At 38.4% G+C, this 26,698-nt stretch overlaps 1 protein-coding gene across 2 annotated transcripts; it reads right to left on the bottom strand.

Annotated features, from left to right (window-relative positions):
* Positions 1-161: 161 nt before the first annotated feature.
* On the bottom strand, positions 162-25,960 carry LOC692777 (serine protease-like protein). Of its 2 annotated transcripts, XM_038011396.2 has the most exons (14): positions 25,703-25,960; positions 25,079-25,196; positions 24,166-24,328; positions 19,512-19,717; positions 18,532-18,737; positions 18,065-18,122; positions 17,246-17,364; positions 13,199-13,273; positions 12,272-12,350; positions 11,292-11,454; positions 9,474-9,679; positions 7,154-7,359; positions 816-873; positions 162-369 (listed from the first exon to the last, which is right to left on the bottom strand). In XM_038011396.2, the coding sequence occupies exons 1-14, from the start codon at positions 25,757-25,759 to the stop codon at positions 248-250; spliced, it is 1,836 nt and encodes a 611-aa protein (XP_037867324.1). In that variant the 5' UTR covers positions 25,760-25,960; the 3' UTR covers positions 162-247.
* Positions 25,961-26,698: the final 738 nt, after the last annotated feature.

The raw sequence follows: 26,698 nt of genomic DNA on the forward strand, positions 1-26,698 counted from the left end.
ATACGATACGAAAAAAGATACTAAGAGATAATTTTTAGTATTTTTTAGGAATAATTCCAAGGTATTTCGCACTAAATGGGTAGTGTAGAATAATTGTAGTTATATATAATAGTATAATTTTTAAAAATGGCATCAAGTAAGCATTCAACAAATAAAATACATTTTAGTATTCCTTTTTCTTTATTTCAAAAGCGAGGTATTTACATTACGAAAATATGACACAGTTTTGTTGCTGTAATCATTCAAATCAAAATTTGCAATAGCAAGCCCCGTCGGTATTGTCCCTGATCCAGTCCAAGTATTTGGTAACCCTCGTATACACTCCAGGGTAACCCTTTCTAGCACACCCGTAGCCCCACGAAACGATTCCTGCAAACAATGTAGAAAAATCCTTAAATGAATTGACGAAAAAAGAACACGATTGTTTAATAATGACATTGTATTCATTTTCAATGACATAAAATGTTTTAGATAAATAAATAAAATCCAGTTGACCGACTTGGCTGATTTATTGTATTCGTAATTATCAATACAATGTAACGTAATCGAGTTTCAGTAGTACGAGTATAAAATAAAAATAAATGACTCATTAGGTTCGCGGCCCTAAGACGATTGTGGTGAAACCTGATACAGTTACTGGCGATTTGGTAAAGGTTTTGCCATAATATCATCGCTGTACTATGGACGTATAAATACGTATTACATTAACGATAAGTACAGCGGAGCGTGAATGGATTCTTCTAGTAGCTATAAAGTAAAATAAATAATCAAGTCTTACTGCGTCCGAGGCTGCAATTTTTATCATACATACATACCTATTAGTTCATAGACGTTTCTTTCGTTTTCAACAACCAAAGGACCGCCACTGTCGCCCTGGAAACAAATAGATAAACAACAGATTGACAGGAGATTTTTCAATGATGAAGAAAGTAATGTGGTGTAAAAAGCTTCGCAAAAGATGAACGTAGAAAAAATGTTCTATGCCTTAGTCTTTCAAAGATTTACTGAGTGTATTATGAGCCCATAAGAGAAAATTAACACCGATATATCGCGAAGAAATCATGCATCGCATTCATGTAGGACAGCCTTTCCCAAAGTAGGCGATAACGCCCCCTTGTGGGCGCTGCAGGCCTAATGGGGTAAGAGACCCAGAAAAAAATTAGGGCGTTGTGTAGAGGCTTGGAAGGCGATTTGTAATTTCATCTAGGAGGACTCTTAGGCACCGACTGAGCTCTCACTATAGCGGTTATTAAGTAGGTAGACAAAATGGGGGCGCTAAAATATAATTTATTCTCAAAGCGGGCAGTAAACGAAATAAGTTTGGCAACCACTGATGTAGGAAAACCGTTATACAATTGAAATTTCGACCGCTTAACACCTTGAGGAACATGAGCTCATCTCTACGTTTATAACGACATCGTCTGAATATCCAACATTGTCGATTTAGTACTGATAATGTAGGTAAAAGGAACAGATCTCTGCCCGACAGCTGTGAATCGGTAACTGAAGCCCATTGATACCACAAACTTGAGACCTAAATCTCTAACATCGGTATGACGGCAATCTTTCTCTTTAAACTGAAACGCACGAATGCTTCGTCCCAGAAGCATTTGTGGCCCCATTTATTAACTTGACATGAATACATACAATACAGGAAAAAGGCCTATTTCTGCCGTGAAACAGTAATGCGTTTCGGTTTGAAGAGTGGGGTAGCCGTTGTAACTATACTGAGACCTTAGAACTTATATCTCAAGGTGTTTTTTTTTTTTTTTTCCACTGGAGAAATTCGCCGGTTCCCCACCCGCGCGGCAGGTGGGGTATGTGGGAGTTGAACCTCACTAAAAACTCCTGCCGCTCACAACCGGCGCCCTACCTCGGACCGGGCCGGAGCCCAGTCGGGGCTATTGAAACGGCGGGACAGGGTTGACGCAGAGCACATTACATCCATCCCACCGTCCCACGGACGCCGGACCGGCGGCCGCCAGCGACACGACCACCGGTTCCCTCGTTCAGCGGGCCGAGAGCCCGCTTTGATGGCGCCGCGTTACACCTTCCCCCAGAGCGGTCGGGGGAACGCGGTCTACCATCACCCGGCTTCCTACTGCGGGTGAGCGTGCAAAGCACGCCACCCCACATCTGGGTCTCTCCCCGCACAAAACGGGTGGGGCCCATAGCTCTTAGGGAGCCAGGTCACGGATACGACCCCGGTCCCGACCCCCTGCTCGGCGGCGGCGGGTTTCTGCGTAGTGAAGAGAGCTTTGCCTCACTCGCCCCGCCGCCTCCTTCTGCGAGATGGTGCACTCGCAGAAGTCGAGCATAGCCTTCCATGAATCATCGCCGCCAAGCATCGATGCCACGACGCCAGGCAGCGACAAGTCAGGTCCTATCTTTGCGACCAGGACACGGCACCTCCCAAGCGGGGCAGACAGCGAGCGTATGCTCCGCCGTGTCCAGGTCGTGTCCACAATGGTGACACCTCGTCGTCGGCTCAGCCCCTATCCGGCGCAGGTACTTCCCGAAGCATCCGTGCCCGGTCAGCACCTGCACCAGACGAAAGGTGAGACGTCCTTCGCCACGATTTACCCAGTCATCAAAGACTGGGTAAACCGCCTCGACGGTCCGTAGCCCCCACGTGGGGTTGGCCAATCGCCTCGACCACGACTCGAGCACGGACCGCCGAGAATGGGCCTTCCGCGCCCGCAGCTCACTTTCGGGGAGACGCGCTACGCCCCGAGCACGAAGCTCGCTGCGCCACCGATAGTCGGCAGCGAGCGACTCCGCCTCCAGCTCCCATGGCGACGTCCCCGCCAACACACACGCCGCCTCAAAGGAGACGGTGCGATATCCGCGGATGACCCTGATGGCAACGGTGCGCTGCGGCCGGCGCAGGAACCGAGCCATAGTGGCCCGGTTGCGCGGCTCAGCCCACACAGGTGCACCGTACAGGGCCATCGATCGCACCACCCCCGCGTAGAGGCGGCGCACAACCTGATCCGGTCCCCCAATATTCGGGAGCAGCCGGCTCAAAGAACCGGCCGTCCTCATCAATCGGGGGACCAGCTGATCAAAGTGAGCACGAAAAGCCCACCGGCTGTCCAACACGAGGCCGAGGTACTTCAACTGCACCCCGACCCCTATCCGGACGCCTCCAACCACGATGTGGGCGTCAACGGGTGGCGCCCTCCGCTGCCCGTGAAACCACAGAGCCTCGGATTTACTGAGCGCCACGTCGAGACCCAGCCTCTTTATCATCTCAACCTCTTTACCATCTTGGGGGTTGGTGCTTCCCGCTTCCGTAGGTTTAACCCGCGATTCCCTACAAGTGACCCCTGGGTGGTGCTAAACGGGAGCCGAAAACATAACCGGTGGTAGGACCTAGTCCGACTGGCTGGCGACCACCCTCCAACTAGAGTCCGCCGCCAAATAGCCTAGCTGTGTTCCGGCGTGTGGGTTGGAGAGCCAGTTCTATCCCTTCCTTTTCCCCTTCCTTGTTGGGGGTGAGTCTTGGTGACGCCTGGAACTTGCGGAGCAGACGTGCGTGCGAACTCGCGGGGCGTGATTGTTTGACGGGGGTATAGGGAGACCCAGTGAAACGGTACCCGCTGCCGCCCGCCGGTCAGTAGGGGACCTGAACCCGGGTGTCTCTACTAAACTCCGCCCCGGGAAGCTGTCCCGCCAACCGGTGTAAAATCCTGTCGTGCGGTCGTCGTGCCGGAGTCGGAGACCGGAGTGGATCCCGGCGATCGCACGCAGAGTGGACTGGGGGCCCTTCCATGCCCTGCGTCAGTCTCTCACGCAATCCGTGGTCGAGCACGTACTATGTTCCGCGCTTCATTCAGGTGTTGCCTCGATCTCACCTCCAACATCCTACCTCTCCTAATCCTACTCTCCGAAAATTTTACAACTATGAAGTCGCCAAAAAAAAAGAAAAGGGTTTCACAGGCGGTTCCCCATTCCACATTTAATGTGGATTTCAGCAATGTCAGGGGCCTACATAGCAACCTTGACGCCGTACACCACCACCTTGAGACGGCGCAGCCTGCCCTGCTTTTTTTAACGGAGACGCAGATATCTGCTCCGGATGATACCTCATACCTTGAGTATCCCGGCTACGTATTGGAGCACAACTTCCTGCGTAAAGCCGGGGTATGCGTATTCGTCCGGGCTGATGTCTGTTGTCGCCGTCTTCGGGGCCTCGAACAACGGGACCTGTCCCTCTTGTGGCTGCGCGTAGATCACGGGGGCCGTAGCCGAATCTACGCGTGCCTGTACAGGTCCCACAGCAGTGATGCAGGTTCAGCTCTGTTTGAGCATGTGCAAGAGGGGACTAACCGCGTGCTTGAGCAGTACCCATCTGCGGAGGTGGTGGTTCTTGGAGACTTTAACGTTCACCACCAAGAGTGGTTGGGGTCCAGAACCACTGACCTCCCGGGTCGGACTGCCTACGATTTCGCCTTGGCCTACGGCTTCTCCCAGCTGGTGACACAGCCCACCCGTGTCCCAGATATCGAGGGGCACGAGCCTTCTTTGTTGGACCTTCTGCTGACCACAGATCCGGCCGGATACAGTGTGGTGGTCGACGCTCCACTTGGATCGTCTGATCACTGCCTTATTCGTGCTGCCGTACCACTCTCTCGTCCTGATCGTCGAACGACGACCGGGTATCGAAGAGTTTGGCGGTATATGTCAGCAGATTGGGATGGATTGCGTGAATTTTACGCATCCTACCCATGGGAGCGGTTCTGCTTTTCCTCTGCTGATCCTGACGTCTGTGCGGACCGACTTAAAGACGTGGTGCTCCAGGGGATGGAATTGTTTATTCCCTCCTCTGAAGTGCCCGTTGGGGGTCGCAGCAGACCCTGGTATAACAATGCCAGCAGGGATGCTGCACACCTCAAGCGGTCCGCATACGTGGCATGGGATAATGCCAGGAGACGTCGGGATCCTAACATCTCAGGGGAAAGGCGGAAATATAACGCCGCTTCCAGGTCCTACAAGAAGGTAATTGCCAAGGCGAAGTCGGAGCACGTTGCTAGAGTTGGCGAGCGATTGAAGAGCTATCCCTCCGGGAGCCGTGCTTTTTGGTCGCTCGCCAAAGCTGCAGAAGGAAACTTTTGCAGGTCTAGTCTCCCACCACTGCGCAAGTCCGATGACAATCTGGCCCACAGCGCGAAAGAGAAGGCTGACCTTCTGGTCAAACTCTTCGCCTCGAACTCGACTATGGACGACGGGGGTGCCACACCACCGAGCATCCCCTGGTGTGATAGCTCCCTGCCGGATATCTGCTTCACACAGTGTGCAGTCAGGCGGGAGCTCCGACTCCTGGACGTTCATAAGTCGAGTGGGCCAGACGGCATCCCCGCAGTGGTTTTGAAAACGTGCGCCCCTGAGCTGACACCTGCGCTAACGCGTTTGTATCGCCTCTCTTATTGCACTAACAAGGTTCCGTCTTCATGGAAGACTGCTCATGTCCACCCTATCCCCAAGAAGGGTGACCGGTCGGACCCATCGAGCTACAGGCCTATCGCGATAACTTCCTTGCTTTCCAAGGTGATGGAGCGAATTATAAATACACAACTCCTGAAGTATCTTGAAGATCGCCAGCTGATCAGTGACCGACAGTACGGTTTCCGTCACGGTCGCTCAGCTGGCGATCTTCTTGTATACCTTACTCACAGGTGGGCTGAAGCCTTGGAGAGCAAGGGCGAGGCTCTCGCTGTGAGCCTTGATATCGCGAAGGCCTTCGACAGGGTCTGGCATAGGGCACTTCTATCGAAGTTACCATCTTACGGAATCCCCGAGGGTCTCTGCAAGTGGATCGCTAGCTTTTTGGATGGGCGGAGCATCACGGTCGTTGTAGACGGTGACTGTTCTGATACCATGACCATTAACGCTGGCGTTCCACAAGGTTCGGTGCTCTCCCCCACGCTTTTCATCCTGTATATCAATGACATGCTGTCTATTGATGGCATGCATTGCTATGCAGATGATAGCACGGGGGATGCGCGATATATCAGCCATCAGAGTCTCTCTCGGAGCGTGGTGCAAGAGAGACGATCAAAACTTGTGTCTGAAGTGGAGAACTCTCTGGGGCGAGTCTCCGAATGGGGTGAATTGAACTTGGTTCAATTCAACCCGATAAAGACACAAGTTTGCGCGTTCACTGCGAAGAAGGACCCCTTTGTCATGGCGCCGCAATTCCAAGGAGTATCCCTGCAACCTTCCGAGAGTATCGGGATACTTGGGGTCGACATTTCGAGCGATGTCCAGTTTCGGAGTCATTTGGAAGGCAAAGCCAAGTTGGCGTCCAAAATGCTGGGAGTCCTCAACAGAGCGAAGCGGTACTTCACGCCTGGACAAAGACTTTTGCTTTATAAAGCACAAGTCCGGCCTCGCGTGGAGTACTGCTCTCATCTCTGGGCCGGGGCTCCCAAATACCAGCTTCTTCCATTTGACTCCATACAGAGGAGGGCCGTTCGGATTGTCGATAATCCCATTCTCTCGGATCGTTTGGAGCCTCTGGGTTTGCGGAGGGACTTCGGTTCCCTCTGTATTTTATACCGTATGTTCCATGGGGAGTGCTCTGAGGAATTGTTCGAGATGATACCAGCATCTCGTTTTTACCATCGCACCGCCCGCCACCGGAGTAGAGTTCATCCATACTACCTGGAGCCGCTGCGGTCATCCACAGTGCGTTTCCAGAGATCTTTTTTGCCACGTACCATCCGGCTATGGAATGAGCTCCCCTCCGCGGTGTTTCCCGAGCGCTATGACATGTCCTTCTTCAAACGAGGCTTGTGGAGAGTATTAAGCGGTAGGCAGCGGCTTGGCTCTGCCCCTGGCATTGCTGAAGTCCATGGGCGACGGTAACCACTCACCATCAGGTGGGCCGTATGCCCGTCTGCCTACAAAGGCAATAAAAAAAAAAAAAAAAAAAAAAAAGGTGGGTGGCTCATTTACGTTGTAAATTTCGATGGACTCTAGTAACCACTTAATAATAGGTGGGCTGTGAGCTCGTCCACCCAATTAAGCAATAAATAAAAAGTTGCGATCGAAAACAATAAGACTATACTAAAAATACAATTCATTGAAAAGTTTTAGGAGGAAATCTAAAAAGCCAAAATCTTAAATTTAATTAACAGCCTAAACTCACCGTACAAGCATCTTTATGTGCAGTGGCCGGATAACCGGCGCACATCATCGTATTCTTTATCTTCGAAGAATTGTAGCTGGTACCCTGACACTCTTCGTTACTTAATATTGGTAATTCTGCCTTAAGTAACATGCAGGACCAATTCCCGGTCTCACCAGTAGCTCCCCATCCTGCCACTATAGCTTCAGCCCCGGTGTATAAGCTGTCTAAATTGATTGAAAATATAAGCAGCATTAGTAATCTATAGCTCTATATATAAAAATGAATTGCTGTTCGTTAGTCTCGCTAAAACTCGAGAACGGCTGGACCGATTTGGCTAATTTTGGTTTTGAATTATTTGTGGAAGTCCAGGGAAGGTTTAAAAGGTGAGAAAATATAAAAAGCTCGGAATTATATAAAAAGAAACAATTTTGTTTTTCCTTTGATGTGTCCCCTTGATGTGTCTTTTATTTATCGATTGAGGCACTACGAAGTCTGCCGGGTCAGCTAGTATATTTTAAAACTGTGTCTAGTTTAGAAAAAAAATTCAAAGGAAATAATTAAATATAGTATCAATGCTATAAATAATAGGTCAAAACGAATTCAGTTAGATGATGAGATTGATGACAGAACATTTTAATCGTAAACGATATTTGGAGATATTCAAGTGATGATAATAAATGTTTCTTACAAAAACCATAAAGAATATATACGGAGCTGTAAATCCAAAATTGGTTATAAAAAAACCCAAGTAAAATCTCAAAACCAGATAATTTGGTAAAGGTTATTTAATAAGGGCTCAGGTCGGGTTTTGCCTTTCTGTGAAAATTTTACAACACAATCGAATTCTTTATTTTACGATCATTAACTGAAAAAAGACAAAATAAATTTTGTATTGTGTATTCGTTGAAGATTCACGAATTAAGAAGTATTTTGTTTTCGTTGGTTTTAAGCAAAAAATATTTATTATTTCTTAATTTCACAGACATATAACGCAGCTTAATTTACAAAAGAAAAACATACAAAACTAATCAGTTACTAATGGACGTGTCTCGACTTCGAAATTTGAAATTTCGTCTTTTTGAGCACTTACTTGTAACGGTATTTTTAAGACAGGAATGGAGATTATAAAAGTCAACGAAGTCTAATCAACAAAAAGCACAGATACTTTGTATTAGTTTAAAGTTTGCTTACATCCCACGTCTCATATAGCCGTGAATAGGTCTATCGAAACGTAAAAAAAATCTAATATGAATACATCTATACTAATATAAAGGTATAAATCTACAGTGGTTTTTACGAATGTTCCGTTATAACTACTGAACTATGCATCCGATTGACTTGAAACTTGGTATCCATGTAGAAAATACATGTACTTAATGGATTGGCTAATAAGTATATGAGTGTTGGACTCTCTACACCAGTTGCGGGGGCGTTTTTTATTTTTTATTATTTTTTTATTGCTTAGATGGGTGGACGAGCTCACAGCCCACCCTTGGTTAAGTGGTTACTGGAGCCAATAGACATCTACAATATAAATGCGCCATCCACCTTGAGATATAAGTTCTAAGGTCTCAGTATAGTTACAACGGCTACCCCACCCTTCAAACCGAAACGCATTACTGCTTCACGGCAGAAATAGGCGGGGTGGTTGTACCTATCCGTGCGGACTCACAAGAGGTCCTACCACCAGTGATTACGCAAATTATAATTTTGCAGGTTTGATTTTTATTACACGATGTTATTCCTTCACCGTGGAAGTCAATCGTGAACATTTGTTAAGTACGTATTTCATTAGAAAAATTGGTACCCGCGTGCGGGATTCGAACACCGGTGCATCGCTACATACGAATGCATCGGACGTCTTATCCGTTAGGCCACGACGACTTCAAAATCAGTTAATGATCAGTATCGTTGTGGGGGCGCTAATGTTTAACGTTAAATTAAACGATAAATTTAAAATTTCAGTCTTTATCAACTTATTATTGATTATTATTTTCATGTACATTAATTACTATTATTATTAATTTTAATAAATTATTACTATGAAATTAATATTTTACTGTAGCATTAAAACTTTGTTTGTTTAAAAGTAAAAAAAATAGTTGGTTTATTAATTAAAGAAAAGATTGATTTAAGACGGAAAGGGAAAGATTGCTTATAAAGATATTTTAATAATGACAATAAATAATGTTCATTTTAAATGTCCAACGAAGCGGGCGGGTACAGCTAGTAATGTATAAAAATGCAATTAAGCTGAATCAACCGAAACCGTCACCACAAATCTCAAAAACCCGTCTCGTGAATAAAAAATTTAATAAAAAAACCAAGGTAACCTTACCTGGTGTCTTAGGCAGGCATACAGGTCGGATGGCGTGCGAGTACCCAATAGGCCGGCTCAGCTGTATCAGCGAAATGTCATTGCTAAGCTCCTTGAGGTTGAAGTTGTGGACTATGACTTTGACGACGTAACGGGTTTCCGGCGTATGAGAGCGGTCACAGCGATCGTGCTCTCCGAATTTCACACGAAACATGAACCACATGAAGCTGTGTATCGAAAAGTTAAAAATTTATTTGAGTTTGAAACGAGATACATTGATTTGTTCTTAGCATCTTAAACAAGTGAAACTGGAATTAATTGCTTTATAATGTATATGTTACTATTTTGTTTCCATAATATTAACATTAATAATGAATGAATGAATGATTTATTTTATTTCAGACAACAACAAGTCCATATGTGTACCTACATAGTATTATTAAAAACATACTTAAAATTAACAAAAACAATCATATAAAAAAGATACATTTGTTAAAAATAATTATCAGTTGAATACATTTCAAATATTCCATTCAACTGATACTTACTTCGAATCAACCATTATTATTATTATTTAGTCCGCAAGTGAACCATGGTACAATGATTCAAGTACCGACAGTCATAACGATCTGTTAATGCCTTCAGGATGCTGTTAGGGCTGACCCGGACCATGAAACTATCCGTTTACTGTTGAAGATAAAATTATTGTAATCTAGACACAAATTGCTATTAGGTATTGCCTAGTCACATAGTGCAACTATGTATCTTAATATACATAAGCTGATTATTGTTTAGACAGCTTATAAAAACGAGCTGAGTTCTCAAAATTAAATGTCAACTAGCTTGATAACCGCAGGTATATTTACATAAAGGAAATGATAAATTTGGCATTTAAAAATCTAAATAGTTGATAAATTAACAAAAGAAATACGCATTCTAATTTAAAACACTTTTTGTTCAACTCTTCAAATGTTAATCTAAAATGTAATAGTGGAACGAACTCATATTGCTCGAAACTGTCAGTTCAAAAATGTTACATCAATTAATTAAATTATTTCCGACAAAAACAGCATGATGTATACCGTCATGATATTATCAAGTTTTAATAAAATAAAACTCGTTATCCCCTTCTCGTGGTAATCTTCATATTTCAACTCTCCTTTATAGTTGATAAGAAGAGAATTAATGGAATTATTATTCAAGGCTTTTAGTCCGATACAAATTTCGAATCAAGTTTAGAAATTTTTTTGTTTAAAGAAAAAAGGCGACGACGTCTCGTTCAATCATACCTTATTATATTTGTTTTAATATTAACATTACTAATATTATTTATATTAAAATTAACATTATTAACATTATACAACTTATATTAACAATATTATTATTTTAAAAATATACTTTTTAGGATATACCATATCCGTTGATTATTTATGTTTTGGGTTATATTTATATTAAAAAAAAAGATTAATTTTGAGGGTTGAAGTCTCCGGATTAGACCGTTGACAAAAACGAAAAGATTGTAAAGATTTTTTTTTATTTTTTTTTAGCTCAATAAGCTCAACAAGGGTAGTAAATAATTTTAATTTAACGTAAACTACTATTTGTCTCTGAGAATAAATTCCAATGACCTTACTTAGTGTATTTTAAGGCTAAATACTTTGTTCGTGTATTCTTTAGAGTATATTTAATTTTATAATACTATAAAAAATTTGGTGAATATCTCAAATTTTAAAACGACAAAAGAATTTTAAGTTTTATAATAGTGTGTTCCTGTAATATTCAAATTATAATTTGGAATATTCTAGAAAAATATTGTTGTTACGTCACATACATACATACCCTTTCAAACAATGAGCTGCAGACACAACATATCTATCGTTGATTAACGAAGCTCCACATCCGAAAGACTTTTGGTAAATGAGTCGAGCCAGCCACGGGAAGGCGTTGACATTTGTCCCCATACCTCCAACCACACGAGGCTTCTCGTTACGTTCTCCACAATCTAAATTTCAAACACAACTTGCACAGAATATTAAACTACTAGTTAAAAAAAGTAATGTATTTATTATTTCACTTGGTGTTTTAGGATTGGACGTAAACAGAGTTATTGATGAAATAAAATATTATGAGGAAGATTGGGTAGAGATTTATATTATTTTTGATGGGAAAAAATTGTGAGTCAGTGATGCTGGAAGATGCATCTAGATAATAATTTTTATTTTTATTTTTTATTGCTTAGATGGGTGGACGAGCTCACAGCCCACCTGGTGTTAAGTGGTTACTGGAGCCCATAGACATCTACAACGTAAATGCGCCACCCACCTTGAGATATAAGTTCTAAGATCTCAGTATAGTTACAACGGCTGCCCCACCCTTCAAACCGAAACGCATTATTGCTTCACGGCAGAAATAGGCAGGGTGGTGGTACCTACCCGCGCGGACTCACAAGAGGTCCTACCACCAGTAAAATTATTTATGGTGTATAGTTACCATTTAGATGGTAACACGTTTCTAGGCAAATTCATTCTTTTAAAATCGTTCATCGTTCTCGTCGAACCTCGTATCATCGAGCTCGAGTTCGGCGACTAAATTAACCCACAGACACTGAGTTTCTTTCCGAATTTTCTCAATGGGTCGCGTTTCCGATCCGGTGATAGATTCTGCGAAGAACTGCTCTTGCTAGGGCTAGTGTTAACAACGTCACTAAGTTAGAGCCCCGTGAGCTCACCTACTCGCTCGATTACGCTGGCATAACCCTCGAAGGCTACAAGGTTAGGTAGGGGAAAAAAAGAAGTACTTAATGGACAAAATGTACTTACGACAGTCTTGACATGGTGGCAGCTGTCCTTGGTATTGTGATCGTATATTAGATGAATCTTCGCTAAGCGAAACTCCTCCCTAAAATATGAAATTAACTATTGTAAATGTGTCATTTTAAAAGTAATTAGATCGCTGTTTGATTCTTGAAAAAAATCCATGAAAATTACGTGACGATCTGTGAGAGAGAAACTAAAGATAAAACGCATTGTGTAGATCGAGCTTTAACGGGAAACGGACAGACAAATTGCTGACTTGCAATTCTATTGAGAAATTAACAGTAATTACAATCTACAAAGTTTTTAATAGTAACTTTTTTTCCTAAAACTTTATGTAAGTAGTAAAACAAAATTTAAGTTACATTTTCAATCAAACAATAGATAAATGCAAGCAAACAAGGTAAAATTATGTGAAAAAAGGAATAAATTACATATTTTTTTGAAACAACAATACCTAATTTTTCGTTTTAACTATTAATTAAATACATATATCACTAAATTAGAACACTGAAAGTAAACTAGCTGAAGTGCTTCAATTAAGAGCGAAAAATTGAATAGAGCATAGTGAAATTTACTTCATTTAAATATGTTACCGTAGGTCAAGTGTAATTATTATTCTATTAATAGCACTTCACTTTAAAAATAACCTATTGTTTTTTCGTATTACTAACACGGCGTAAATAATTGCGAATCCTAATCATACTGGATGTGATATGACAATAACGTGATCTTTGATATATTCTATAGTATTGGTTACAAAGAAATCTACACTCCGATGAAATTTTCACGATTATTTTTTTATTTCGCATCTATTAGAAATACTTTAGTTGAGCCTTTTAGTAAATTATTAAAGTTAATTTTCGCGCTCGACACAATTTGTGTGCGTTTTAATAAAATATATAATATTTTTAAAAAAATCTGATAATTTACCTCATTGATATATCGCGGCGTAGGAGTACCCGAAGCAACACGCAAGAGACAACAAAACACCAACAACCACATTTTCATAGAACAAAATGATTTATTTTAAACTTAATATTCATTTCACTCAAAAAAGTCCCATGTGCTTGAAGTTCAATGTTTTTGATACACTAAGTCATGTCTTCGATCTCAAGGCACTTTATGGACATCGATACACTAAAATGTTGCCCAATAAAAATCAAAGAAAACTCCAAAATATCGAAAAATAATTTACAAACAAAAACACTAAATTGACTTTAATCAATAATTGAAATATTAATGCAATAAAGTCAAGATTTATTTTCTACTGAAATTCAAAAAGCAGAATATAAATCTGTTTACATTTTATAAAATAACATCTTAAAGCGTAGTTTTAGTGGACTGCGAAGGCTCGGAGAAAGATTGCGTGTATTTGGCAATGACCTCTAAGTTCAATGAACCCGTTCAACCACCTACTTATATTAATGACATCATTATAACAAGCCTTAAGTTGTTACGCTTAAAGCCGAAACTCTTTTAAATTTTATAAGCCTTTATTCCATAAAGAAGTATTTTCCTTAAATGCACATGTATTTCGCATTTTATGGTACTTTTCAAATTATCCTTCACATTATACAAGGGTATTTTATGTCAATGAAGCAGTAATCTCAAAGGATCTTAAATAATAAAATCTGACAAAATTGATACTTTCGGTTGTTTTTTCCTATAAAATTTGATTAAAAAAAGCATTCATTTAAACCGTAATAAGTTTTGCAAAATTAATCATTGACGGACAAGGAGCTAATAATAATACACAAGAGCGTATCTTCTTCATATACATACATACTTACTGTGACTTGAGTGCTCTGAGGAATTGTTTGAGATGATACCATCATCTCGTTTTTATTATACCGCACCGCCCGCCACCGGAGTAGATTTCATCCATACTACCTGGAGCCACTGCGTTCATCCACAGTACGTTTCCAGAGATCTTTTTTGCCACGTACTATCTGGTTTTGGAATGAGTTCCCCTCCACGATGATTCCCGAGCGCTATGACATATCCTTCTTCAACTACTTCGATCACAATGACTAGGTACTGGTAGTGCTGGCGTTCCGGGTAGGGTAGTCAAGCATTCCTAATTAAAGGGTAGAACAATCGTTGCACAGACATAACGATACTTCAGTCGTATGATTTAAGGTCCTTCAATAACTGTTGTCATTTACGATAGCCATCGTGATCGTCATCCTTATTTGACAGTAAAAGAATTAATACCCATTGGGCTGAAATAATTTGAATACTCGCATAGACCGATAGGCCATGTTTTTATTTTATTGCTTAGATTAGGTCTGAAATATATTTACAACGGCTGCCCCACTCTTCAAACCGAAACACATTACTGCTTCACGGCAGCAATAGGCAGGGTGGTGGTACCTATCCGCGCGGACTCACAAGAGGTCCTACCACCAGTAAAGAGGTCCTACCACAAGTAAGGTAAGGTAAGTACTGTATGCAAAAGGTCTGACCCTTCTTAGTTCTAGATGAAACAATGATACTTCTCCTATCGTGTCGAATTTGGAGAGACATCTGGGCCAACAACATATGCTTAGATCAGAAAAAAATGGAACATTCCAGTTTGATTGATACAAGAAACTATTCTAGTAATTTAAACTTTGATCTCATAGGTAATCGTGGGTGGCATGGCATTCACGCTATGTTGTCTTGGGCTCTGAGATCTACTCAATGCCAGCTAGACTATGAGCAGCTTTTGACACTGTTAATACCAGAAAGGTTGATTAAAACACACATGCTTAATTTGAGGTAATTTATTGGTGAAATTACATTCTTTCTATCAATATGTACGTATAATTAAGCTAAATAAAAACCAATTTACTTAAACATGTATGGCATAAGAGACGACAGAAGGAATCAATTACAAAAAAATCCTTAGAAACTAATGAGTACTAATTACTTATCTAAGGAGATTTGTTTCGCGATGCGTGTACGTATACTTTTGTTACTTAAATATTTCGATAAATTTGCTGTAGTATTTTACGTTAGTATTAATAAATCTAACTTTTAATGTAAAACTTACAGAAAGCTCCAATAATTAATAACAATAATACGAAAATCAAAGATTTAATTTACTAAAATATTTACCGAAAATAAATAAAAATATTAACGCTATATTAATTTTTGGCACATCACAAAATGGACCAGAATAAGTACTGTTAATTTGTAACTTAATAACCATAGTGACTTTAGAATAATTTCCAAATCAATTGAAGGAATAGAGAGAGCATTCTTTACTTATTGACATAATATTCGTATAACAAATATGTCAGACAATTAATCCGTACAGTGAGAGTTTAAAATATTGCTGCTATTATAAGGCTATATCGTCGAAATGTAGAAGAAAATCACCGTCAATTTAATGACATAATGATTTTATTTGCCGAGAAAAAAAAAACATTTAACTCTCCCAGTTTTTTTTTCCAATAAATTTGTAAGTAAGCGTCAATTCATTGGCACGCATACTACTCTTCCGTGTATATATTTATATCTAATATTTAATTTCTTATAATATATTTTTGTTTCTTTAAGTTAATATTATTTTTGATTGTGAACGAACTTTTGCACCCAAAGGTAAGAGCACAAATTTGAAATGCGTGTTAAGAATCCGTCTCACAAATTTAAATTATTTATTTTGTGTAGAATTTAAATATTTAATTTTGTGTAAAATTCACACGATATACTCTCATTTTTTGTTATTCAATTATAAAATTCACTAATATACATTCTTAAAGTATGCAGAGAACGATTTCAGCTTGAAATTAATGTCAAGCGATGATTTGCCGCTTACCATGTAACGTGAAAACGAATATACTATAATGACATAAATACAGTAGTTGACAAATAATTAAATCCTAAAAATACATCTACTTTCGTCTAAATTCCATAGATATAAGGTTTAATATAAATTGTATATTTAGGTGTGTATGTTATTTCAAATAATATTTTAGCTACATAAGATTACTTGAAAACATTTATCATGTTATTTATAAACATAAGATTTCTTTCAAATCACTACTAAGCATATCAGACCTTTTAATTCCACCGGTATAAGAGTGTTATACGTCTAGCGTATTATGTAGATTTATACGAGAAAAAAAAACAATAGACTCAAACACCGAGTGCCTAATATATTTCGAAAGATACTGCTTCGGACCAAAAATATATCTCATGGTACAGTAGGTAGGAATATTAACCACAATACCAACGATTATTACTAGAATATCATTCTGGTTTACATTATTTATCAAAGCCAGGCAACTTTAAAATTTTATTTAAAATTTTATTTTCTTTTATTTCACAACAAGTACATATTTCAGAATAGTAGTCTAATTTATTTGAATTTATTTCAAACTTTAGACATGACCTTTTCTTAAATATCTTCTAAATAATGCTGCGCACTGCTTTATAAAATTTTAAACTGATATTCTATTATGGACATACATGTCGACGCTTGAAAGGCAAACCTGACTAAGCGACAATGCGTGAACTTTACAGTAGACTAATTTAAAGTTGAAATACCTACCTGAAGAAAAAATTATTTTAACGAATCTAGCTGTAGCAGAATCTAGCTAGTAGCTGTAGGATTGAAATGATTTTAATAGACCTAGAAATATTTTTTTTTTGCGCATTGAATATGCTTATTTATTGCCTATCATTTATGTACAAAGCAGTTAATGTCGCTTAGTCACGTTTGCCTTTCAAGCGTCCATATGTATCATATGTATACATATGTATATACATAACGAATGTGTAATTTTTCAAAACCTATCCTTCGTTCATGATAGTGTGTGTTTTAAACTCACTGAACGTTTACATTCGTGAACAACACGAAATTATAATTTTACATATATATTTTTTTAATTTTACATCATTAATTGAATACACACTAAGCCCTGTATTACATAAAATAAATGAATCTGTTATTTTTTGCTTTTATATCCAGTGAAGTCATTAAGCTGCTTAGCTAGAGCAATAGCACCCATCCTTAGTATTTTCTCGAATCCAGTCCAAGTATTTCGTGACTCTGGTGTAAACGCCTGGGTAGCCAGCCCTGGCACAGCCGTTTCCCCACGACACTACACCTAGAAAATTAAGGTATTTTCCGTTAATTCGGGAAAAGAGAAGTAAAAATGTCAGTGGTGTTTATAAAAAAATTAACCTAAGACTAAGTAGTCTAAAAGCTCTATTAAATATTAAAGCTTTTAGAGACATTTAATTAATTTTAAAGATTTATAGACGTATAGATTTATGCAATCAACGTTGATGTAAGAAAATATGGTTATAAAGCACTAGCTTTTGTCCGCGACGCCGTTCTCGTGGAATAGTTACTTTGGCATAACGCAAAATTTTACCCCCACTACATTTACGTAGAAAGTGAAAATATTTTTGAATTATAGAATGTTAAGGTGCTATTTAAATCTAAAATTGTATCCACTTGTATTAGTCTTACCGTAATGTTATATAGCCCATAGCCTTCCTCAATAAATGGGCTATCTAACACTGAAAGATTTTTTCAAATCGGACCAGTAGTTCCTGAGATTAGCGCGTTCAAACAAACAAGCTCTTCAGTTTTATAATATTAGTATAGATTTATTTAACATAAACTAAAATGATATTTATATAATTTGAAAGTATCTACCAAAGAGTCCTAAAATACCTACAATAATACTATACTATCCACTTAATAACGTTAACACCAAGTTTATTATTGCTTCTAAGTTTTTCATCAGGTATATAAATTATTAGTAAAACATATAAGTTGAATATAAATATTTGACTAACCAATCAATTCGTAACGTTTGTCTTTCCTCTCGGTTATGAGCGGGCCGCCGCTGTCTCCCTGGAATAATCCAAATAAATCATCTAATTAACACAGTACAAACAAAGATAATTTCTTCTAAAACCAGTTTAAAAAAAGCACATGAATTAGCGTCTGTAGCCACGAAATCTAAAACACTCGGTGAAATTGTATCAATTACATTTTCTCTCTTAATCTTCTAATAGGCATCAAGTTAATGCCGCCGCCCACCATGAGATATTACTTCTAAATCTCGGTTTTATAATACAACCGCTGCCTTACCATTCAAACCAGAACACATTAGGTACTGTTTCACGGCAGAAATAGAAATTCACCTGTCATAAGGATTGGTTATAAAAATATCATTGTGACAGGTGAGTACTTATATTATTTTTGACGTATTAAAGAATGGTTACGTAGCTTTAAGAATAGATTTATATAGGTATTTCACCTGACAAGAATCCTTTTGTCCCGTTTTCGGATAGCCGGCGCACAACATCCTATCGGTTATCATGGCTGCTGTATATTTCGTTTTACGGCATTCTTCGTTGCTTAATACCGGTACTTCTACCTCTTGCAGAGTGCAGGAGACTTTGCCCTCCTCTGTTAGAGTTCCCCAGCCCGAGGCTACGGCTGTCACTCCGACATAGAGACTGTCTGTTAATAATAAACGGAATAGTTAAAAAAAAAGATTTCTTATTATCATTGGAATATTGGTACTTTTTCCTCTGGCTGTGGTCGTAACTAAATAATAATTAATATATAGTTAAAAAACTAAAGAATACGCTTGAGTGGAAAATTGAACAACGATAGCATATTTTTTATCACGTCAATACTAGTCTAGTCAGCATATTAAGAGCGAAGTTATAAAATTGTATTGTCATCGGTCCTTGATGCGTGTGCAAGCTTTCAAGTTAATCGCACGACTTGAAGTCGGTAATTGCCGTTCAATTATTCCATTACATCCAAACAAACACATATACAAACCAAGCTAATAAAAGCCTGTCAAAAATGGTGAGATTATCGCGAATAATGAATTCCTAGGGTGCTGAAATACTTACAATGATAATAAATAATAATAAAAAAAACATTTAGTGCCTTTCGCATTAAAATAAAACAGAAAAAAAGAAAAGGAAAAAAAAAGAGGCAAAAGCAGATGGCACAGCTAATGCTGTTCAAGGTCGATAAATCGAACAGCGCTGATTTTCAATCACCCCGTTTGTTCAAAATATCATTCAAAACCATTGATCATCATCACCTCAAATTAAACATCAAATTTTTATTGTTCATTTAAAACTCTCAAATTTTGGTACAAGCATAATCATTTGTACAGTTTTTTTCTTCATTAAGATATTCGTTCTTTATAAGTACCATAATATATTATGTTCTGAAACACGATAAAATAATTTAAATCAAAATGAAATTTCTCACCATCGTTAAAAGGCAAACAAATCGGTTTGATCGCTTCCGAGATTGGAACTTTTTCATTAAGTCTCAACAGAGCGATGTCGTTGTTGAAGTTGCTCATACTAAAGTTGTGGGAAATGGCTCGCACAACAAATCTCGTCTCAGGCCTCTCGGTCGCATTACACCTGTTGTGTTCCCCAAAGGTCACCTTAATCATGAACCACATGAACCTGAATAATAATAAAAAAACATATAATCCGCTGTACAATAACCTAAATGCAAATAAATAAGACCACCATTATAAAAATCTAATTACGTTCAGGTATACCTTGATTCCATCGATCACTCAAATAATAGCACTTAACCTAAAAAGTTTTACAGTACTCGTCATTTGAAACGGAATTGACGCGTTGCTGGGAATAAATCCTAAATACAAATGAATTCAATTTTAAAAATATTTAATTCTATTTTTTAATTCAGTCATTTGCTTATTATTGCTTAATGTTTCGATTTCACCACATTAGAATATTTTTCATCAAAATGAACACGAGAAAAAACACGAGTAATTGTGGAATACAAGTTCCGACGCGGTAATAATTCCCCGCAAACGGCTGACAACATTAATGACGTGTATGCTGTGAACACTAAATACGAATGTAATACTCCTTATTTATTGGTTTGAACGGTTACAACATAAAATTTTTGGTGTAAAAAAAGGAGCCCCGTGGCCGCCGGAAAACTAAAGTCAACAACGACACATTAAAGACGATAGTGGAAGCTGACAATACCCAATCTAACACTGAGCTAGCAGCTTTTTTAGTCCCTACTTAATTGTTCGTAGCCTAAGGGGCAATCTCAACCACTGCTACTTTCAAACAGTGCTTTGCCGAATCTACCAGCTGATATGAATCGCGACCCATTGAGAAGATCCAGCAAAAATTGTGTCTATACGTTAGTTTGCACGTCGCACTCTTCGCCGTAACTAGCAGTAAATTCCAACGTTAGCATCAAAATAATATTGGTCCATTTGCGTCATATTAGCCAGGCAAAAAAGCTTCATAAGTGGTTGCCACCAGAACTGAACGATCGCCAGCGCGACGAATGCGTGGAGGTATGCCTTGCGTTGCTTAAGAGATTTTGAACCGCATTGTTACCTGCGCTGATAAAATGGAGTCTTTCTATAATGGTAAGCGGAAGCTAGTTCAACACCTAGACAACAGCCCCAACGAAAACATACACCTAATATATATACACCTATAATTCATCACAACTTCTCACCAAACGGTACTAGTATGACTATGGATGTGTACTGTGAAGAACTGGACACAATGATGAAGAAGCTCTCGAGTCTCCCCACCGCAGGGTTTCCTGAGCGCTATGAGACGTCCTTCTGCAATCTAGGCTTGCAGTGTGTACTCAGTGGTAAGCAGCGACTTGACTGTACCCCTGTCGGTGCTGACGACTATGAGCGATGGTAACCACTTACCATCGGGTGAGCCATATGCTCACCTGCCTACAAATCTAATCTCTCATCCCTCCTACTCCTGCACGACAACTCACGACCACATACGGCATAACAGATAATCTCTAAACTATGAGAGGTTGTAAGTTACGTCATCCACCGTACTTACCAGACCAAGAGACCTACTTTCTTGTTTCAAAGTATGGACAACTTCTTGGCAGGGAAAAAATTCAACGCCTCAGAGACAGTAGAAGTAGATATATTGATGCCATGAATGCATATTTTAATTGAATTAAATAAAAAAATATTAAAAATCAGCCTTAAATTTCTGTATAATAAACGAGGGTATCATAAGGATAGATCTCAATATACCAGGAACGAGAAACTCATATGTAGTATGTATCTGCAATGGCTTTCGTGAAGAAAAGTTAAAGAATAATTTTACATAGGAATGCAACGAACAGGTGATACCGAACCTTGATTGGAAAGTCGCTTTGGTACAGCGTGACAGTTCTGCTTTGTACAATTCATTGTGTAACTAATTGTTAGGGTCTGTGTCAATTGTACAATACCACGATAACCGAGTCAAGTTTGTGTCGGCATTGAGCGAAAGTGAGCCAACGTTTTGGCAGACGACGGTCATGCACACCATTAATGTCACTTCATTTACGCTTTCACCAATCTACCAATATCTCATTACATACAAACGTCAATTTTCCTTATGTTAACATAACTTATGAGAATTAAGCGGTAGGCAGCGGCTTGGCTCTGCCCCTGGCATTGCTGTAGTCCATGGGCGACGGTAACCACTCACCATCAGGTGGTATGCTCGTCTGTCTACAAGGGCAATAAAAAAAATTAAAAAAAAACTTCATTTGCAGACGTCACAAAGGTCACGATACTGCGCGTTTGCTGCGCGCGCTTTATTTAATCGTGTCTTGGATATTGTTTTTCAAAACAAAAGCCTTCGCGGGAAGGCATCTAAAATGGTGAATTGCGAGGATAATGAACTTTAAAATTTGGAGCTCGCTCCCGGGCCGGTTTGAAGGTGAACGTACTTATCGATACTGATTGGAATTCATAAATTCGAACAGCAAAATTATTTTGGACTCGTTTGTCGAATCATAGGTGATCAGACCTGTATTTTGATAGTAAATCTTATTTGCAGCTTGCAAAATCTCTGCAATCGTTACAGATTATTTTAATACAGACATTAAAACAGAACTCAATCCTAACCCAGCGAGTAAGTATTTATCTGCGATAAAATGACTGTTTTAATTTACATTAATTGAGTTGTTCTACTAAGTTTCTTGTACCGTATTCACTAATTACTTGGCATTAACCCAATTACAAAATGCTTTAACTCATTTGAAGCGCTATTGTTTCCCGGAAAGAAATCAAATGACATCAACTGTTTCGATTAACCTTAATTGCGTATGTTATACGCGCGACATTAATTTCGAATAAGGATTTCAAAACTGGGAGCACAAACAGCTAAGGTTTCTCTATCATGAGTGTCGGCGATCTCTAGTATGGCTAGCATTAGCAGCAATGATTTCGCTAAGTAGCAAATCGAAGCAACAAATTACTTCATCTACAATAAAACCAGCCGTACCACAAAGTAGCGTTAAATTATATTATTTTTCCTTGTTTTCCGATATTTCTACGAAAAAAGCATCAGTGATTTTAAAGTTTTGAACATGTGCCTATAAATGTTTCATTGAACTTGTTTGAATCAACTTTTAAACATAGAGCTGATTTTTTTAGCACAATTGGAACTTAATAACTTATAAAAACAATAATGCTAAAATGATAATCCTAAATATATGAATAGTCTAAACACATATATACATAAATAGTCTAAACTTAATGACCCCTAATAATCTTAATGCCTGAGTAGATAAATAATGATTAATCTGTATCAAAAACGAGCACGTCTTAGCGAAATCCTTAAACATAAATCATTTGAAATCGCTTTCGTTAATTACAAAAAAAGAAAGGCGGCACTAAAATGGTCAAAATAAATTTCAAAAGCTGACTTAAAATGCTTGCATATGTGTGTAGAGTCAAGATCCTCTAGAGATCTTAAACAAATATTTACGCATCTCTCAATTAGCGTATTCACGACGCCGCACCAAGACGTTCTATGGAAATTATTGTCTAATGGATAAACATGGGTTTTTTTAATTAACAAAAAATACGAAATATTCAACTTGTTCCTTTAAACTATTTAATTTACTCATATCATATCATATCATATCATATCATATCATATCATACTCATTTCATTGAGATAATTTTGATATTTTAGAATAAATCTCGATTAAATTGGTCGAACCACAATAAAGAGACCTATAAAGAAGATGTTCCACCAGACCTGGTGGGAATCAGTTAGTTAGAGCCCATAGATAGTTACAACTTTACATCGTGACCGTGGTTCTTACTAGTGTGGGGTTATATACCATTTTTAATGTTTTTTATTTACCCCCTTTTTAGCATTATTTGACCAAATTTATCTTTAACTGTGTTTGTTATTATAGCGATCGTTGGTTGTCTAATTTAAGACTATTTTATTATTTAAATTTTAATTGGTTATCGAGGCTATAGGGATCACAACATTGAGAAATAGGCTAGATAATGGTGACTATATGCACGGGCTTATGTCCTACTACCAAAGTCACGTCCTTACGAATCCATCAGATCCAATAACTCTTGCATTAGACGCCTTTAGCTCTAACACTAGGAGCTGGCTCAGGGACCCCGGTAACCGTAATCGTCGAACTCGACAAAGAGGTCGACGTGCAACCTAACCCATGTATTAACCCGCTGAGTTTCTCGCCGAATCTTCTCAGCGGGTCGTGATTCCGATCCGGTAGTAGATTCATTCGCAAAGCAGTTGCTCTTGAGTTGTTAGGTCTCCTTCGGAGGCGCTCGGGCAGCTGTTAGCAAATCCCACACCCTTTGGCTGAGCCTTTGCTCGCCCACCTGTCCTGGTGAAACTGGAAAGACCTCCAGGCCACTAGTAATATTTCAATCATAAAAAACACTACCAAAGTACTCCATTCAGTACAAATGCAATAAGAAAATCCAAACAGGCGAACATAGCCGATGGTTAAAAATTTAGAAAATCCGCTAATTTTCTGATTTCCTCTATTTAGGATTGTTTTTAGTATAGAATTAGCCTAATTTTTAAACACATTAGTGTAATTTACGTACCCTTTCACACAATGAGCAGCCGTTAGAACATATCTGTCGTTGACTAGCATCCCGCCACAGTAAAATTTCTTAAAGTACTGAAGCTTGACAATCCAAGGAAACTCATCAACTCCTGCTTCTACACCTCCAACTATTCTGGATACTTCATTTCGTTCACCGCATTCTGTAAATACATCACATTTTATAACGAAACACAAACTCAATACGCTAGTATGTATTTAAGTAATTCACTTGACACTTTGACTAATTCACTTGACACTTTGACTAATTCACTAGTTCTTGACAATAGTTCGGTTTCAAATCGCAGTAAAAAGATGTAATGGAAGTACCCTTTTAAGGAACATAATGAAAAGAATTTAAGTATAGACTGATTTCCTTAAATGCAAGAAATCTTATTTGTTTATCTAACTTGATCGTATATTTTATCAACTAAAAAAGGAAAGAAAGTGAATGCTATTTTAAGTAGATACTTTGTAAGATCCATAGGTAGATTTATGTACCTTTATTTATTATAGTAATTACTGACTACTCAGATGTAACAATATTTAGCGGTGAAATAATAAAACATGCTATATTTTTTTTAGAATACATACAATAAACCTACTTCGCTTCATACATTCCACCTAACCCTATTTTTTCTTAATATCTCACGTGTCTCTAAGCTTTGTGGTGTCATGTGTATTAGTGATGCGAAAGCCAAACCAACAATTCTTCAGTTTTTTGGTAACTTAATATTACATTCAGGGAAAATTGACGTCAGGCAAGCGGCCGATCATCGGTTCCATATAATGTCAGATAAGGACAAGAAGAAGAATTATGTATACATACAATCATAGTGCTCAGTGTGCAGATGCATGTAAGCAGGTTGCTTATCTACGAAAGCGAATACATTGTAATTTAATAAATAACTTACTGCAAGTGCATGTTGTTCTGAATCGATTGGCATCCAAAAAGGGAGGTCGGTTTCCCCATACACCACCGAAGAAATTCTTCGTGAAGATACCCCTTGCATCACGCACAATTTCATCACCCTGAAGTTTCGAAATATTGTATGAGCAACATCTTAATTCTGTTTAATTATTTATCAAAAAATTTATATATATTATACAAATAGAGTTTAACAATTAGCATATGCTTATTTTAGATACAATTTTGAAATATAAGATCATACTTTCAAACTAGATGCACATTCGTTTTTTCCTACTTACATATTTTACGTATTTTCATTTATGATAATCGCATTATATCTAAACTGTTAAATATAATTAAAAATAGAAGTCGATATTTTACTATTCTAATACAGAAACAATAAAACAAATAGCTTAGTGTTTATCAACTTTTAAATGGAATAAATAAAACATATTTATAACCTGAAATTAATCTATATGAAAAAAAATCCCAGGCCTCCATTTACACAGTTCCTTGAAAAATATCTTACAGATAAAATATTAGAAAACATAAGTATTTTTAACGGTTATTATTGTTAAGTTATTCATAGATATTTAATAATACAAATGAAAGCAAAAAGCATACGAACCTCAGTACAAGTGAAAGTTAAGCAGACACCTAATAAGATTAGAGCACTCCTCCACATTATTGAAGCTTAATAAAAAAAAACTTAATAAGACAAATCAAATATTTCTTATTTGAATATGTATTTAAAATATTCGCGGGCTACGGCCGCTTAGTACATCGTAGTTAATGTTGATGAGATCAACGCGCGCGTCCGCCAACCGACTCGCACTGAGATGCGACACGACCGCTGACATAGTCTCACAAACAACGGACGTGTTTTGGATACGCCAAGGTACCCACCCCACTAGTGGCGTGCTGATAAACAATAAATCAGAGCCATCGTCAGAGCAATCGATGAACTTGAATTTTAGACAAGTGTTCAAAGTGAACAAGTGAACAAAATTCTGTGTTCACTTAGAGACCCAGTGATTCACACCTCCAGTTTTAAAAACTTCACTTTACAACAATTTTAAAGTTAAGAAAGTGTATTTTGAGTTGATGTTGAGATCAATTAAACGGCAACAACTCGCAAATCATTGAGAGTGCATCTTTAATTTATCCTACTAGAAAACCGAACCAATAATAATTACAATTCACTGATCCTTTTAAGAAAGTGTAATGTCCAAGATGCTATTGAGAGGATGCCAATATTTCTCATTTGTAGGTTCAGTTGCTTTCAAAATAGATTAATAGATAAAACCAACTTAACCTAGAAAATTCAGTGTGGATTTATTATATGTTTAATAAATAAACTTATAAAGTTATAAATTTTCAGTCCAAATATTGTCATTGTATGTCATATGTTATCTAATAAGTTCCAATAACCGTTTAATACCAAATGTGTCAGTTTCTCTGATCATTTATGGGGGAAAAGCCAGACATTTTCTACCTTTTACTCTATTCTATATAAAAATAAGAGCAGTAAAAAGCTGGTATAGTTTGAGCCCTTGATCGTCATGCGCGGCACACATAAGGCACATTTGCATTTCCATTACACGTAGCAAACATGTCACGTAGG

This window comes from Bombyx mori, chromosome 6, assembly GCF_030269925.1.
Source record: "Bombyx mori chromosome 6, ASM3026992v2".
NCBI lineage: Eukaryota > Metazoa > Arthropoda > Insecta > Lepidoptera > Bombycidae > Bombyx > Bombyx mori.

What these genes read in the sequence shown, in the direction of transcription:
- LOC692777 (XM_038011396.2), bottom strand. Translation starts at nt 25,759, where the DNA reads ATGTGGAGGAGTGCTCTAATCTTATTAGGTGTCTGCTTAACTTTCACT. An exon ending in CAGAACAACATGCACTTGCA is followed by an intron (nt 24,329 to 25,078) that starts GTAAGTTATTTA and finishes ATGTATTTACAG; the next exon opens with AATGCGGTGAACGAAATGAA. An exon ending in AAACGTCTATGAACTAATAG is followed by an intron (nt 370 to 815) that starts GTATGTATGTAT and finishes CATTGTTTGCAG; the next exon opens with GAATCGTTTCGTGGGGCTAC.